We start from the raw sequence: 17,078 nt of genomic DNA on the forward strand, positions 1-17,078 counted from the left end.
AAATGCAAGCACGATTGATCAGCCAGCCATCATGTTTTCTACTGAGCCGCGAGCTATCACCACTGCACTGTCGTACAAGTATACTTGGAGTCAAAGTTGGTGGAGAGCGCCGGAGCGCCCCCCCCTGCGTTACATGGCTTGCGCACGGATTACTGTGGTGTAGTTATGTACAGTACAGTACTACTGAGTAGATACCTTAGATACCTTTTTAGGGCACTGAGTGGTTTCTCTCAGCACTCCCACATCCAGCTCTTTCCACGGCCCGGAGGCCACAGTGCGGCAATGTCTGGTCTCCACCTAGCCTATCCTGCAGCCTCGCCCGGGCCATCCCCCCTCCTCCCTAAAGCACTGCCATTTTCAGAATTCGCGCCCTGTTCTTTCCCGTTGCGGGTTTGAGCCACGGAGCCACAGAACCTTCAACACATTAGGCGAGTTCTGCGGGTTCCCGAAAGAAAAAAAAAAAAAAACTTGTGGTGCAATTCTCTTCCCGAGATCTGGTCGCTTGGCCCGCGATCCACTAGTGTCGCGGTAGCGTATGTATGTACGCGTGTATGTATGTATGTATGTACATACATACATACTTGTAATCCGTAGCGTGTACGGATACCGTACCGCAGTCTGGACGGCGGGAATTGTGGGTTTTGCGCACCTCACCTCCACGCGCAGTGGCCGCATAACGTCATAGTTCCCCTTTCGGTCACTGGGGCGTTGCCAACTCGTTCCTTGACCCTACCAAGTTCCTCTTCCGACTCTTTTCTACAACCCACACTGCCAGATCGCCGCAACGCCCATGGCCTAACGACCCATGCCCGCCGTCTAAGCTGCCTATCCACTGCGCATTGCCGACGACGCGTCCATACATACCTACATATACACACGCACGCACACACGCACAAAAATACCACTACGGCCGCTCACCGACCTCTGTCCATCCTCGCTGCCCAGCTAATTGGCCGGTCGCTTGGAACCCTTTCCTCCTCTGTCAACGCTCGAGTTTGGACCTCCGCGTCTTGTCTCCGCAACACTGTTGCAATCACGAGACAACACGGAACTGCTGCGACCGGCGCCAGCTTGCCTCGCCGTGTTTGGTGTCGCCCGATTCAAGCTCGCACCGCAGCTAATCGTTCTTCTTCTGCATCTTGTCTTACATCCTTTTTTTTTCTTTTTTCTAGCCGACTCTTCCCCATCCCAACCCCTCTGGTGTCGCCGGCGGTAGCGTTGGATGTGTGCCCGACCCCCAGCTCGAGCCTTTGTGGGCGCCTTTAGCCGACGTCGCTGGGAACAACACCCCCAGTAAGGCATGCGGACAGAAGGTTGCGAACGACCGATTTTCGAGGAGAGAGAGAGAGAGAGATCGCAGAGCAAGGAGACAGACCGTCTCCCTCCGGAGATAGGCTCTTTCCGGTGTTGAGCACCGCAGTTGTTATTTTCTTTTCTTTCTTTTGTTTTCCTTTTTTCTTCTTCCCGCAATTGACCTTTACCCGATGGTTTTCTGAGCAGGCGTTCAAACCGATCTTGACGACTGCGATAAAAAGAACAAATGTCGTGTGGCCCGGTGAGTAATGCCGAGGGGTCACACCCGTCGAGTGGCCCCGGTTCAGGCCCTCGGCCGACCCGCAGCGAGACCGTAGCCTTCAAGGACCAAATCGAGCCGGCGACCGCCGGAGAGCCGACCGCACCAGCCGACTACCAACAACAGCAACAACAACAGCAAGACCTGCTACTAGATGGCGCTACGCCAGCAGGGAGTCGTTCGGGGGCTCCGTCGCCGGTGGCAAGAAATGACAAAGCCAGGCCCTGGGGCACTAGGGAGACGGAGTCGGAACCGAGGGACGCACAGCGACAGTTGAACGAGTATTGCGAGAACCCGGCACGTCAGATGGAAAACAAGGAATCGGTGCCAACACCAAGGGGGGAACAACCGGCCCCATTGGGCTCCAAGAGGGTCTCTCCCATTCAGGAAGAGAACTCACCTTCGTCACAGCCCAGCTCGTCCAGCCCCGCCTCCGATCCGCTGCATACTTCGGCCTCTACCACCTCGACAGGGTCTGGTCATACCGTCCGGGCAGGGTCGGCAACCCCCGGGCCGATGGCATCGACCCCCTCTTACCCGTTTCCCCGTATGGCTCCCTCCACCTTCCTACCCCCCTCCGTCCATCGTCCCTTCACCACTCTCTCACCCACTGTGCCGCCCGACGGACACCGACCGCCGCCCGACGCCCTCGGAGGCCAGGACGCTCTGGCGTCGAACCCGTCGACGCCGGCCTCCAACCTGACGTTCCTCCCGCCCGGGTCCTCGCGCGCGGTGCCAGACCACCCTGACTTCCCCAGCCCGAACCTCTACGAGTTGGCTCTGATGCTCACGGCCGAACCCGGCTTGGACGCGTGGTGGCAGACTGTGGTGCAGATCATGGTCGACGTGTACAAGGCGGAGAGGGTGACGCTCGCCGTCCCGGCCGACTCCACCGATATCGAGAATGTCCCGTGGGGCCAGAAGGCGACGTATAATGCCCATCGCGAGGACGACCTGAGCATGGCCTACCTCGCCAGGGGCTCGAGCCTGATGCCCAGCAGCACCGACGAGACCCCCGACCGCTCCTCCCAGACCACCGCCGAGCCTTCGGCGAAACAAGCACCGGCGCGACCTGTGCTGCAGAGCCGGCATTCGTTCACGTCTTATGAGCAGAATAGGCAGGCTGCAGAAGATGAGCGGGCCGTTCCTCCCCCAAGACGGCCTCAAGTGCTCTCGAGGAGTAAATCCCACCACCCGACCACCACTCATGGGGGCCCCGATTCGGGCGTGCACGGTGACCGTCTGACGGGCGCGAGTTTGACCAGCCTTAACCGGGAGGCCCTGGAACAGCACGACGCGCGCGAGGAGCAGCAAGAGATCCCGAGCTGGGAGGCGCCCTTCTCAGCCCCCAGGCGGGGCCACGGGAAGGTGCTGAATGTGTTGCAGGCGCTCGACTACGAAGCCGATCCGCTCATCGACCACAACGGCATCCTCCGCATCCTCGACCGTGGCCGCGTCGTCGCGCTGACCAGGTCATACCCCTACCTCAACCAGGAATCAGGCGGCAGGAAGTCCGTGGACGCCCGCGCCTCACCTGGTGCCAGGTCGCCCGAGGGCCCCCGGAAGAGGGCTAGGAAGCCGCGCTCGGATTCGCTGTCGAAGCTCTCTTCCATCCTCGGCAACGCCACCTTTTCGCCCACCTCCAGTCGGAGCCCCCGGCCCCAGGCGCTGGAGAGGAAGTTCACGCTCGGGCCCCGGATGGAGGAGGACGAGACGCCCAAACCGCCGACTCCGAGATACGAAGAGTATGAACAGGCCCCGCCCTCTCCATGGTCGCAGTCCCCGGCACCTTCGCCCGCCGTCAGGGCCGACCCGGCCGAGAACCCCTTTTTTACCGACGCCGTGGTCGACGAGGAATCCTTCAACCCATCGGCCTCACCCGCCGATTACTCGGCCATGGTACCTCCAGAGGCCATCGGCGTCGACAACTCCTGGACCATACTACACGTCCCCCTGACACACGTGCTGCTGTCCCGACCTAACCCCTCCTTCAAGCTCGACCCGTCGGTCATGGAACAAAAAATCTCGGCCCGCAAATCCGGGGACCCGCCGCCGACTGCGAACCTCTCCCCAGAGCGTACGGTCAAGGAGAAGCATGCCCCGATCGCCATTCTCTCCATCCTGAGTCCTATAATCCCTTACCCGTCCAACCTCCGGCAGTCCCTGGAATACCTCGCCCCGCACCTCGCCACCTCCTTCTCCCTTTGCCGTCATTACACCAACCTCGAGACCGAACTGAACGGGCTGCAAAAGCGTAGGCCGCAGACGGCCGGCTTTGGCGCCCTCCGACCTGACGGACGACCGCTCGCTGATCCAACCGCCTTGGGATCGTTTTCCCACATGCCTGCCGAAGATCCCGCTTCGCGGGACTCGATGGCCGGCAGCATGACTAGCCCGAGTGACTATTCTGGCCCCGCCCGCAGTGCTGCCGGGTCTCCTGGCGGGACTCCCAACTGGGACCCCTCGTCTCTCAGCGGAGTCATGGATGGCAAGCGGGGGCATACATCGAGCCCTGCTCCCGTACATGTGGACAGTTACTTCAGTTCCGTGACCAAGGGCCCCACGCACGCCGGACAGCGACCGAGGACGAACTCACGAGACACACCGCTTTCCGAAAAACGGTCATCCCTACGCTTATCGGGGGGCAAGGCGCAGCTGCATGAGCCAGCCACTGCCAGCCCGACCGCGGCCGAGTCTCGGAGGAGCAACGAGTCTGCGCGCCACGAGCCTGTCGAAGAGTACCCGTGGGTCGGTGCTCAGCAGAGACAGCTGGGGGCGGCCAGAGAGAAGACAGATGAAGGCCCCGGCGAGAAGGAGAGCTCGATGGCGCCGCCGCCGCTGGCCGAGAACCAAAAGGCGACGGCTGGCACCCCGGGTTCGGCGCCGCATCGGCACACTCAGCTCCACTCGTACGGCGCCGACTTTGCGTCGATTTTCCAGTCTCTCCCGCCCAGTTCGACGATTTCCCTGGGGGTCCCTCATCCGGCGCCCAGTAGATCGGGATCCATGACGCAAACCGACATGACACCCCCGTCAGACAAGCTGAAGGGGCTCATCCTGGACTCGTTGCCCGCTCACGTGTTCGTGGCCCTGCCGCAGACGGGCGAGATAGTATGGGTCAACAGCCGGTTTCTGACCTACCGCGGGCAGACCTCGGCCGAACTGGCGGCCGACCCATGGGGAAGCATACACCCGGAAGACAGAGAAGGGTACCTTCGCGAGTGGAGCCACTGCGTTCGGACGGGGGGGCAATTCGCGAAGAAGGTCCGGATAAGGCGGTTCGATGGCGCATACCGATGGTTCTACGCCCGGGCCGTAGCGTCCAAGGACAAGAGGGGCGTTATCATGCAGTTTCTGGGCTCGTACATGGACATCCATGACCAGCACATGGCGGAGGTCAAGGCGGCGAGGCAGGAGGAGGTGTTGGCGTCCGAGGCTAAGCACCGCCTGCTCGCGAACCTGATACCACAGATCATCTTCACCGCTACCGAGGACGAAGGCATCACTTTTGCAAACGAGCAGTGGTTGTCTTACACCGGCCAAGTTTCCGACGACGTCCTGGGCCTCGGCTTCATGGATTACGTGCACCCGGACGACCTCGCCAAGTGCCGGATCCCCCCGACGGAACAGTCGAATCACGATTCCAAACGGGGGGGAACTTCGAGCCACGACCGCTCGTTCTCGGCCGACTATACCGCTCCCCGCCAGTCGGAGAAGCACTCGTCCCTCCCCGATGGCGACGGCCACGGCTCCGGCCAGCAGAACAACTCCAGAAACGGCAGCAATGACGCGACCACAAATCACCTATCCTCTGCCAACCTCTCGGAACTCGCGAAGAAGGGAGTGATTAAAGTGTCGACGGATAGCAGCGGACGGATTTCGTACACGACCGAGATCCGGTTACGCTCCAAGAGCGGCGAATACCGCTGGCATCTCATCCGCTGCGTGGAGATTGACAACGTCGACTTTGGCAATGGCGCAAGCTCGTATTTCGGGTCGGCCACCGACATTAACGACCTGAAACTTCTCGAGGCGAAGCTGAAGGAGGCCATGGACTCCAAGGGGCGCTTCCTGAGCAACATGTCGCACGAGATCCGGACCCCGCTCATCGGAATCTCCGGCATGGTGAGCTTCCTGCAGGACACGACGCTCAACGAGGAGCAGCGAGACTACACCAACACGATCCAAACGAGCGCCAATAGCCTGCTCATGATCATCAACGACATTCTCGACCTCTCCAAGGTAGACGCCGGCATGATGAAGTTGAACTACGAGTGGTTCCACACGCGCTCGCTCATCGAGGACGTGAACGAGCTTGTGTCGACCATGGCCGTCGCCAAGCGCCTGGAGCTCAACTACGTGGTTGAGGAAGACGTGCCGGCATGGGTCAAGGGCGACAAGGTGCGCATTCGCCAAGTGCTCCTCAACGTCATCGGAAATGCCATCAAGTTCACCCCCAAGGGCGAGGTGTTCAGCAAGTGCAGGGTCTTCGTCCCGGAAGACGCGCGGCTGCGGCCGGATGAGATCATGCTTGAGTTCTCCATCATTGACACCGGAAGGGGCTTCACCCAGGAGGAAGCCGAACTCATCTTCAAGCCCTTCAGCCAGATCGACGGCAGCAGCACGAGGCAACACGGCGGAAGCGGCTTGGGCCTGGTCATCTCCCGTCAGTTGGTCGAGCTGCACGGGGGAAAGATGGTGGGCACTGCCGTCCCGGGCGAGGGCTCTACCTTCACTTTCACGGCGAGATTTGGCTTGCCTACCGAAGATGATCACCCCGAGTCTTGGGTGCCTCAGCCAACACCCGGATCGATGCAAGCAACGCCCTTTCCTGCAGCGCTGCCGCCAGCATCGATTGACGTCCGCGAGCGGCCTTCCGACAGCCCACCTACGGCGATCCCCCATTTCGTGTCTCCGGCGGCTGCATCTAGTGGCAGCTCCGAGCTGTCGACAACGTCTAGTCACAGCCGGGCCACGGACCGCTCGTCCGTGACGTCTGTCAATACCGGCATCGTCCACTTTAGCCAGGCAGCCCGGGCCAGCGGGCAAGACCTATCCCAGATGAAGCTGGAGATGCCATCGGATAGGGGCAGTCCCGAGAGTGCACCTACCACAACCCCAGAGGACTTGACGACCGGGAAGCAGCAACACCAACAACAAAACCAGCAGCAGCAGCACCACCACCACCACCTATCGCCGCCCATGTTCTCCATCCTGATCATCTGTCCGCAAAACCACAGCCGTGAAGCGACGACGAAACACATCGAGATGACACTGCCCAAGAGCGTTCCGCACCAGATCACAGCCGTCGCCTCGGTTGAGGAGGCTCACTCCTTTTTCGGCGGCGAGGATCCGGTCAGGTTCACGCATATTGTCGTTAACCTCCCCACCCCGGAGGAGGTCATCTCCCTCATGGACAAGATCTCGCAGTCGGCGTCGACCACGCTCGGCAACACCACCATCCTGATCCTCTCGGACACGGTCCAGCGCCAGGCCGTCTCGAAGCTGGTTGCCGGCACAAAGTACGAGGCCATGCTGTCCGAGAGCAACGTGACGTACATCTACAAGCCCGTCAAACCATCGCGGTTCGCCGTCATTTTCGACCCTGCCAAGGAGCGCGACCTGAGCATCGACCACAACCGGTCGACGGCACAGCGACTCGTCGAGGACCAGCGCCAGAGTTACCTCGAAATGGAGCGCCGCATGGGCGGCAAGGGCTACAAGGTGCTGCTGGTGGAGGACAACCCGGTCAACCAGAAGGTGCTGCAGAAGTACCTGAAGCGGGTAGGCGTCGCCGTCGAGCTGGCCGCCGACGGTGTCGAGTGCACCGAGATGGTGTTTTCCAAGGGGTGGGGTTATTACGCCTTGATTTTGGTATGTTTGTGAACCTTTTTCTCTCTAGGGAAAAGATAAAAAAAAACAGACGTTTGATGACTAACACCATCGCCAGTGCGACCTTCACATGCCCCGCAAGGACGGCTATCAGGCCTGCCGCGAAGTGCGCGCGTGGGAGGCCGAGCGCGGCCATGGCTCGCTGCCCATCATTGCGCTCTCGGCCAACGTCATGTCGGGCGTGCAGGAAAAGTGCGTCAACGCCGGATTCAACGATTACGTCACAAAGCCAGTGGACTTTATCGACCTCAGCAGGGCGCTGTCAAAGTTCTTCTGAGCGTCCCGCGAAGGGGCGGGAGCAAAAACCAAAAAGCTCTCTCTCGCCGCTCTTCTACCCGCGTCCTCTTTCTCCCTGTCTCTGTGTCTTAAAAAGTCTGTTGTTTTTTGTTCCTGTACGTGTGTGATTCGTTCGTGGTAGCAGTTCAGGGTCGAGAGAGAATTAAAAAAACAGCAAGGGGTGGAGAGATTGGTTGTTGTCGGGAGCTAGAAGTGGTTTGAGGAAAGGGTTGATTTGAAAATGCCGGTTATAATGAATCGGAGGTTGCAAACGCTTATAGAACGCCTTTTTTTTCTTTTTTGTGGGGGGGGGGGTTACATAGACATTCTTCCTCTGTTTCTCAATCGCATGTGGTTCTAGGGAGCGGAAAAGGCTGGAGTTGGGCAGGGGAAGGATAGGTTGAATGGTTCATTGATATCACGATATATGGGGGTCTTTGTTTACCTTAGGTCAGTGTTGGCTTGTTTGGCATTGGTTGGGGAAAATATTGGTTTACGAGACTTGGTACCCGTTGCGGGCGTTGTCGTGCGCTGTTTTCTCTTTCATACTTCTTCGTTCTCCTCTTCGATATCTTGTTTCTCGTTATATGCGTGTTTTTTTCCCCCTCTTCCCTTTTCCTTTCCTTCCTGTTTTTCTCTTCTTCCTGGGCCTTTGTTTTGGCGTGCGCATAAGGCGTGTCTATCACGACTCTATGGCTTACAAAGGGGGAAGGAAGATGCAGGATACCCATCACGAGATTTTTGTTTCAGAAAAAAAGAAGTCGTGCGGAGGGGCATGTCTATATAGATTCAGCGTATGAATGGAATCGGGCTGTGCCAGCCGTTGCGGCACTGTTTGTCCTCCCAAGTCGAGCCAAACCAGCCGTATGTCTCCTACGCGTGCTGCTGGATAGGTAGGCATGGACGACGCTGGCAGAATTTGGGGAGGTGGCTTTTAGAGTGCGCCAGGAGGAACAAGCAAGATGGACCACCATGCGGCGAACCTAATGTCGATACATGTGGTCGACCTCTTGTGAGCTACAGATGAAGCCGTCACGCTGTGGTGGGTGGGTTTACTTGGCCAGTCTCTACAGATTTGGCTTTTCATACCAAGACACCACCCTTCCCCCCCTTTTCCCCCTGGCGATCCTGGAACCCAGTCCACCCCCGAAAGCAGCTGCTTCATTTCCAAGAGCTCTCCGCTTAGGCGCTTATGGAGACAAGAGACAAGAGACACGCGTCAGGACCGCGACTACACAGTCTAGTGCCTTATTAGTGCCATGTTCAAGTGTCCAAAAGTATGTACTTGGTACGTACTCCTCTTGGACACCGCCATGGGCATCGGCTTGCCTGCTCTGCTTGCACTGTCCAGCGAGCCGCCTCCGGCAAGCAGGCCTCAGACAGTTCAACTTGGCAACCACGGGAGCCAAGATCAGAGAGGTTAGAGAGTGTATATATGTACATACGGTACAAGTAGGCAGCACAACCGCCAAGGTTCTAAGCAGTGTACCTGTCGTTGGTCTTGCTTAGCAAAGGAGAAGCAAGCAAGGTCTGCGTGTGCTGACCAGTCAGTCGGCGTTCTGCTTTCACGCACTTCGCTTCCCTAGCGCCAGCGTTGCAATAAATCGTAGTTCGATCCTGATTCCAATCAGGCTCTCTCATCAGGTCTAGACTTTGGGGATCTAGCAGTAGAGTATCGAAAACAGACATTGTCGCCCCTCAATTACGGATACTGCGTAATGAACTGCGGCGGTGCGATCCACACAACGAACCGTGCAGGGCAATGCTTGATGTAACCTAGCGAGTCGGCGATCAGAGGAACTGACTCGGGGATTCGTCTGCCGACGTTAACTTCACAAACGCCAGCCTTGACATTTGATCAGAGGGTACTGCTGGGAAGGATACAGAGTTTGGTCTCTCCGTATGTTCCCCGCCAGATCAACCCTGTGACTATCGAGTCGAGGCTACAGGCAAAGAAGAGCAAAGTGTCCAGGTGAGTTACCGAGTTTCCGGAGGCGACTCCGTCAGCCACAAACAAGTGAGAATATGAAGGACCGCGCTGTCTTAGCAACGTAGTGTAAGACCACCAAAAAGGGTTCGATTATTGGTGATTGTTAGTTTCGGAGGAGGACCAAAAACGGGCGGTCCCTGACATCTCGCCCCAGCACGGCGCCGTCGCTTGTGCGGCAGATGAAGACTGTTTGAGCTGGCCAAATCCAGTGTCCTTCTCTTCTCGAAACCCCGCAGACGAAGCGAGCTACTGAATGGATGCAACCGACGGGATCCGGTGAATCCTGTTAAAGGATAACCATCCCGGGTTAGAGTATCGACACTCCACCTCGAGTCTGCCAACACCGGGCACAGGCTCGCGCCAGGCACAACTCCCAAGAAGGAGGCTTCCCATGCTCTTACTCCGTACTGTACCACAGGTAGCTGAAAGAGAGGGCTGGGGGGTTGAAGAGCACGTAACCCTCTCTGCATGTGCGACTCTAGACAACCTTGCCCTAGGAACGCTCCGTTACTCACTGGCGCGCCCCCCTACACCCTCGTACAGAAGGAAATAGGGTACACGTGTGTTTGTTCGAGAAGGCTCACTAGGTACCCCAATCACAGGTGGACGGTTATTACTCGTAACCTGGCATGCTTACCCCAAGTCACTCCCAATCAGCGGCGTGTGGCGGTATCTGAAACGCCGAGTTGACAGCGATGTCGATCAATGATTTGGTGTCGACGGCAAGCTCCGACATTGGGTACCATACTTCGGGTCGGAAAATACACCGTCGCCTGGTGGTCTCGGTCGCCGTTAGGTTTTTTTTTTTTTTTTTTTGCCTTCACTATCCCACAGTGAGCGTCAGCTATAAAAAAATACAAAATCCCATGATTCACTTTCAAGGACCCGGATGTCGGGTCGCACTGATCCGATGAGCAGGCTCTAACGGAGATCACAGGGTACTCTTACCTAGAGGGGGTAAGCCATACTGGTCCGCAAAGCTGTTTCCCTCGTCCGCTGTAATTACAAGTAAGCCGTCTGATCGCGCCGCTAGAGCCCGGTTTACTGCGTACAGGAAAGATCATCGCAGGGATAAACCTGTAAGGGAAAGAATCGGTATATGTGCGTATGTATGTACGGTACATACATACATACATACACGTCAGTACTGTGTTCTGGGTCGGGGCCGCCGCCGCTCCGGACCTCTTCCCTCCGGTAGGGGCAACAGAAGAAGACGGAAAAAAATCCGAGTCTCGGCCCGCACTCCTATGTAGAATCTGGTATGACCCTCGCCCGGCACCGAGAGAGCGCATGCAGCCAGCGTAACATCGGCTCGATCGGTTTCCGCAAGAATTACTCAGTAGAGCAGTGGTCTCGTTTCAGGTTCTCGTCAAGGGACCCAAGTCTAGCGTAACAAGGGTCCTTGGTGCCTGCTGTGTTAGACTGCGTGCATACAGTATGTAAATACGGACGTAAATACATACCGGCCGGCATTAGTGCTGTGAAGTGTGATTCCGCCACATCCCGCGGGAGAACGCCGAGGAGGCGCGTATGTAGAATGCTCAGATAGTGACAAGGCACGCTCGGGACGTTCCCGGTTCATCACACATTTGTTGAACATCTCGTATGCACCTACTGTAGTCGGCTTCTACTGCTTGCGGCGGGCCCTGTGGACGGCATCCCGAGCGCAGTAATAACAAAGAGTGCGTTCTGATACTTCTATGTATGTACTTGTCAGCACATGTTTAACAGGCAATTTAGCAGGTGGTGCCTACTGTTCATTGGTAGAAGTGTGAGATGCCAGCAGCCTAGAGGCCCAGTGCTGCTGTACAGTTGAGAGCGAGACATGATGATTTGAGTCGTGATGAAATGCTATGTGACGGTTTGACCAGGAGCTCCATTAGATACAAAGCCTTGGTGTGCGGCAGGTTTACTGAGCTGCTGCTGCGTCTCTGAATGACGAACTTAGCTCGCAAGCAAGGCAAGACTAGGAGCTGGCTTCTTCTCGAATCATTACGTACAATCGTACAATGCTTCATTGTCCAACTCCGAAACAAAAAGCGTGGCCAGAGGGCTGAGTAGGTGGCTATAACGAGAGACTGGTAATAGGTAAGGTGCTGGCTCATGAAAGAGCTTTCGTCTGCATCAGATCAGCCTCGGATCGTTCCGCAGTGTTAAAGGCTCGTATGGCTAAACCTGGACCAAGTACCACGTCTGGGTCGGACGAGAGCCAGACGAAGTCGACCTGTCCCGTCAAAAGTGGCAGGGTCCGCCTTTCGCCTCGTTCCAGATGAAGAGTGCAAGTGGCCATTTGTCCAGGTAAGCTTTCTTATACCATGTAGTCGTCCTGGTTGGTAGTTGCGGGGTGATCCATCCGACGTCTCCTGAGTGGTGCAGAAATGTGAATGCACATCCTTCGCCGTGCCACGAGCCCGCGTTAGCCGTGGGAGCCTTCCGGAGGTTTACACAAGACCGGGCTGCCCAGATTGCAGTCTTGCAGAGCTGCTGGGTGCGCCTTTTTACAGAGCTTGATGCTCTGGGGACTTACGCCTAGAGCTGGTCGGCAGCATGCACGCTGCGGCTTCTCGGGCGATAGACCCTGGCATGCGGCCGCGCTCGCCAGCAGCTGGGTTGCGTATATCGTCTTGCGGGGTGATTGGCGCGGCGGATATTCCCTTTTAGGAACAGGTAGGCATCACACCCTTGGAAACGGCGCTCAGGAACGGGTTGCTGAGGATTGGCAGAGTGGAACGCAACGAGTGCGTGTCAATCGACAGCTAGATGATCCGCCTAGTGTAGTAGCAGAGTAGTGATGTGCCGACGAGGGTCTGATGCAGGCTTTGCACCTGCAGTGCCTCGGGTACTCGAAGTGCTGCTGGCATGTCCCGAGGGATGTTCTCTCTTCTCGCAACCTGCTTGAAAATTCATATTAGCGCCCAACACGACCCAGACGGCGTACGCTTTCAGATCGCAATAAGCACATCAAATGTCACTGTGATTGCGCGTACCAACATGATGATCATATTCCCCTCTCTCTCATCTGTTCTTGACCGTCAGAGCGTGAACGCGCGGCGTTTTAGAAGCGTAGGATGGGTCGGAGACACGAGGAGATAGTATGTTAGTATTACTGTAGGAAGGTACCTGGCTGTTGTTAGTTCATGTCACTACTGTTGAACCTGACTTTTTCGGTTGCAACTAGGCAGCATGGCATCGGAGATTCGGGTTTGTAGCCAGACTTCAGAATTTGAGGCCGTATCGGCTCGCCAACACTAGAGAAGGAAGGAGCTTGTCGACCCTGTAAGGTGAGGGGGCTATGACATACGATTGCATCAGCCCCAGCTCACCTCCAGCGTCAAAATTCCTCGTCCAGTGACCTTATCCGGTTCTCACTTACCCTACGAGACGAAGCTCACCAGTTCGGTTGGTGCTCGTATCGGTTGTCAACGGGAGAGGTAGCAGCCGCGACACTGGAGGCAGTGTGCTGCCAGATGCGGAGGAAGACTGCAACGTAGTAAAACAATAGGTGTGACAATGGGATGAAAGAGTTACTGAACCTAGTCTAAGCAGGCCGCGGGCGTTTTGGCCTTCGCTCCGAATTTGCAAAGGAAACAGACCTGAAGCGGTTGATGAGACGAATTGTGTTCGGTTTCCAACGTGGAGGCTACTCAAAACGACTTGGTTAAACGCGAGAAGTCATGGAAACCGAGCACCTGATGGGTATTACGGTCCATCTATGACGACTCGGAGTCTGGACAAGGACAGAGGTCTCAAACTCATAGATAGACCACCTCCACCAAGTTACTTCCCAGGCAGCCAGTACCTAGGAACCTTCCACGTTGCTTTCCCCCTCATTCCTGCCCCTAAATAAGGTTCTTGAGAGGGACCGTATGTACACTACATACTTGTAGTCAGACGTAATACGCATAACTTGGATCTCATTGGCTGCGGGGTGCCTGGGCCGCGGGAGGTATGTACCTTCCCAAATGTCACCCGCCTGCACGGTCTGCTCGCTTGAGAAATAAACTCGCTTTTGTTTCTGGAATCCACAAAATCCCAGTTCTGGTCCAGCAGCACACCTAAACATGAATCCGTTCCGAACTTTTTCGCTGTCTTAAATCGTTTGTTATAGCCAAGTGCCGGAGGCTACTTTTAAGCACATATTACACTACAAGACCTTACGGAGTATTTCAACCCACAAAAACTGTCTTTGGACTCGGTTGGTAGCTCCAGTCTGCCTCTCTCCGGATCCGGCGCCACGACGGCTCAACTGATCCGGTGGGAATACTGTGTAATGACATTGCCCCCGCAGCAGCCTCGCCTAAACAGAGATGCACGTACCGAAACCATCGACGATTCGAGGCGAGGCCCGAGCATGTCCGGTGCCCTAATACAACGTTTGAGCACTAAATCTTCAGCCAAGGCATGGTTGAGTTCTCAGTATCCACCCCGATCCTCTTCGCCTTGAGCAGACTTATCAGCGCTTCATGTTTACCCGCCTCACTACGCACCATGCGACACCATCACATACGGTACCATGTGGCAAGGACTCGGTGGTTGGCCGAAGTATCTTTGTCCTCGCTGTTGTCGCGCCGCCCCTCGCACGAGCACATGTTTGCAATGAGGCTTCATAGCATAAGATCAACGGCTCAACACAGTTGCTGCACCTACGCTTTCCGGTCCCGAACCTCGGTACTGCACGGTCATAGACGTACATGCACCATCACCCTGTCCTTCCCAGCAACCAACCCGGACGTATAGCCTAACACTTGCCCCCAAGACACCTTGTGCTTCGTCTTTACGGTGCGCCGCCGATGAGGTTCCTGGCAAAACACAACCTGAACGGCACCAGGCGGCATTGGTGCCCCATGACAGTCGCAGAGATATCAGCACGCACCCCACTGTCCGCCACATGTCTGCGTACACCGAGTTACACAGCGATTTCCTCTTCGGGAACTCAGTTCAGCCAGGCGTCTCCCCACCTTCATTACCCGCCGCTCACCCTTGTTAGGTCCCCTCAGCTGCACCTGGACTCAAACGGTCGTGCTTGGCTGTAAGGTGTACCAACATCAAATGCTTTGTGACGTCGGGCTTATTGTTCTTCCCCTTGGCTAGTTTACCGGCCATCAATGCCTTGCATCTGGGTCAATGTCTCGGCGAGGTATTCAGCAAGTTCTAGTGAACCTGAACCATATATTCTGGTGGCGGTCGCATTACTAGGAAAAAGAATTCCGCTCACCCATTTCGCTGATGGGGGAATGAACCTGAGTTTATGAACCTGCATAGACCAACGCCAAACCTTTGAAGTATAAGAAAGGGGGGGGGGGAGGTTTTCTGTTGCTGATCTTGGATGGCCCTCTGGCGTCTCGTTATTTCCACCCCTCCGTCTACAACAAGTTCGCAATCTTGGAGTTGATTCGCCGACCAACCCCGGTCATCGATCGCGGATCTGCCCTGTACTTTACCTCTCAGTTCGCCCCCCTGACACCGGCCCTAGGATATGTTACAGCCTAAGATCCACACCTGGAACAAGTGGCCAGGGCCCGGAACGGCGTGCTAAAAACAGTCAACACATTTTCTGCACCTCGCTCGTCTTAGCCAAAAGCAGCAGCCAGCCATGGCAGCCGTGCCGCTGGTGAAGACTCCGGGCAGCACAGCTCATCCTGCTTTCACGCAATAGCGTTCCGAGTAGTGTACGGAATACATGTGTGTATGTACACTAGGTATGTGCATAGGTATGTACGTACATAGGTACATACACCACTTGCGCGGAGTACACCCTTACGAGCATGAGACAGCTGCACTAGTGTGCTGGGCATGGCTTGCGTTTTCAGCACTCCCCTGCTTGTTACTATTCACCAGATCCCTGGGTTCATCTTGGCATAGCCCTGGGACCATGCATCTCGAGTCCTTTTTGGCCTGGCAAGCTCCTTCCCGCGGTCCTCTTCGATGCGACCGGCTCGTTCGATCCTGAGCATTTTCACGGTATTGCTTACACTATTCCGCAATCCTGGTGAACCGTCTCGCTGCTCGAGCCCCCCTTCCCCTCCCCATCTCCCCAAAGACCCTTGCGTCAATCTGTTCCGATACGCGCTGTTTCCAAATGGGATAACAAGCCCAAGCTACTCCGGACGCCCTCTTTTGCTCCACATTGTTTCCGCTTGCTTGCTTGCCTAAACGGTATTTTCCATCAAGCTCGTTTAGAGTACGCAGTACAATATTGTTGGCTTTCCCACCCCTCCTACGAGTGTACAACCCCCTCCCCCCCACCTCCCCCCCCCCCCACGGTCTCGACTTGCAACTCCGTGGCCGTGCCGTGACTGTACATTCTATGTACCTTTGTATACTTGTGGGAAATATTAGGAGCCCACCTCGTCCGAACTCTCGCGGCTTCCCCGATACATTACTGCATACTTACATACCGCAGTACAGCACGCTAGTGCGGGTGGAAGGTTTACACTAGAGATCGGGAAGGACAAGGAACAGGGAGCCAGGGTCACCCTCGCCTCTCCCGCTTGACACCAACGCCGCCCGGAGCTTTTAGTAGACCTGCACCGTTGCTGCGTCTCTGTCCTTGGACATCCTGCTCGCCGACCGGCTGCCCCCCGCTTTTTCCGTGGCCTTTTTTTTCCCTACCAGTGCTTGGGCAGAAGAACACTTATATAATTCCTTTGCAGCGCGCCAATGGCCAAATTAGGGTGGGCTCCGTCATAGTACCACTTCCTCTCGACGTTTCATCACCACGCGCCCCGCCTGCTACCCTCTTTGCTACCATTGCCGGGGCTCTTCGCCATATCCAACTTACTGTACCCAGTTCATCAAGAAGGTCGCTTCCACCTCTTGTTCACTTTGCCTCCCCATCTCCTTCCTCTCTTTGAACACCATACAAAGACCCGCCTCGTCACTCATCTTCCTTTACCCTCCTCCCCTTCGTTCTACCAACGAGGACCCCAACCCGCCTCCACCATCCCATCCTACCTCACATCTCCTTCCCGGCCCGTCTCGTCAGTTTGCACGAGGAGGATGCTTACCATCAACAACCCAGTACAGTACGGCTACCAGCCTGTCCATGATTTACCAACCCCGCCGAGCACATCTCGTCCTTCTCCCCCCCTGATACATCTGGATCAGGGCCAGAAGCCGCCGCCGACCGGTTCCGGGGGCATCAATCTGTCTGACCAGCCCATGTCGGCGCCTCACCGCGGCTTGCCCCCGCCGGCGGCTCTGCCTCCAGTCCAACCACCCCCCGGATCCGGACCTTCGCACCCCCCTCCCAGCTTGTCCGCCGGCCAAACCGTCTCGCCTCCTTCGGCATCGCAAAGTCAGACGCTGGGGCAGCTCCCACCCGCTCCGAGCTGGCATGACGAATCG

General features: G+C 56.7%; 1 protein-coding gene across 1 annotated transcript; it reads left to right on the forward strand.

The window, feature by feature from the left end:
* Positions 1–1,403: 1,403 nt before the first annotated feature.
* On the forward strand, positions 1,404–7,955 carry MYCTH_2311998 (uncharacterized protein). The gene is made up of 2 exons (XM_003666839.1): positions 1,404–7,447; positions 7,524–7,955. Exons 1-2 carry the CDS (start codon positions 1,541–1,543, stop codon positions 7,740–7,742), a joined length of 6,126 nt encoding a protein of 2,041 aa, XP_003666887.1. The 5' UTR covers positions 1,404–1,540; the 3' UTR covers positions 7,743–7,955.
* Positions 7,956–17,078: the final 9,123 nt, after the last annotated feature.

This window comes from Thermothelomyces thermophilus, chromosome 7, assembly GCF_000226095.1.
Source record: "Thermothelomyces thermophilus ATCC 42464 chromosome 7, complete sequence".
In the NCBI taxonomy this organism is placed as follows: domain Eukaryota; kingdom Fungi; phylum Ascomycota; class Sordariomycetes; order Sordariales; family Chaetomiaceae; genus Thermothelomyces; species Thermothelomyces thermophilus.

Bases quoted from the DNA above. Each gene is read 5' to 3' on its own strand.
- MYCTH_2311998 (XM_003666839.1), top strand. From the start codon at position 1,541: ATGTCGTGTGGCCCGGTGAGTAATGCCGAGGGGTCACACCCGTCGAGT. The intron at 7,448-7,523 runs GTATGTTTGTGA...CACCATCGCCAG, and splicing joins GTTATTACGCCTTGATTTTG to TGCGACCTTCACATGCCCCG.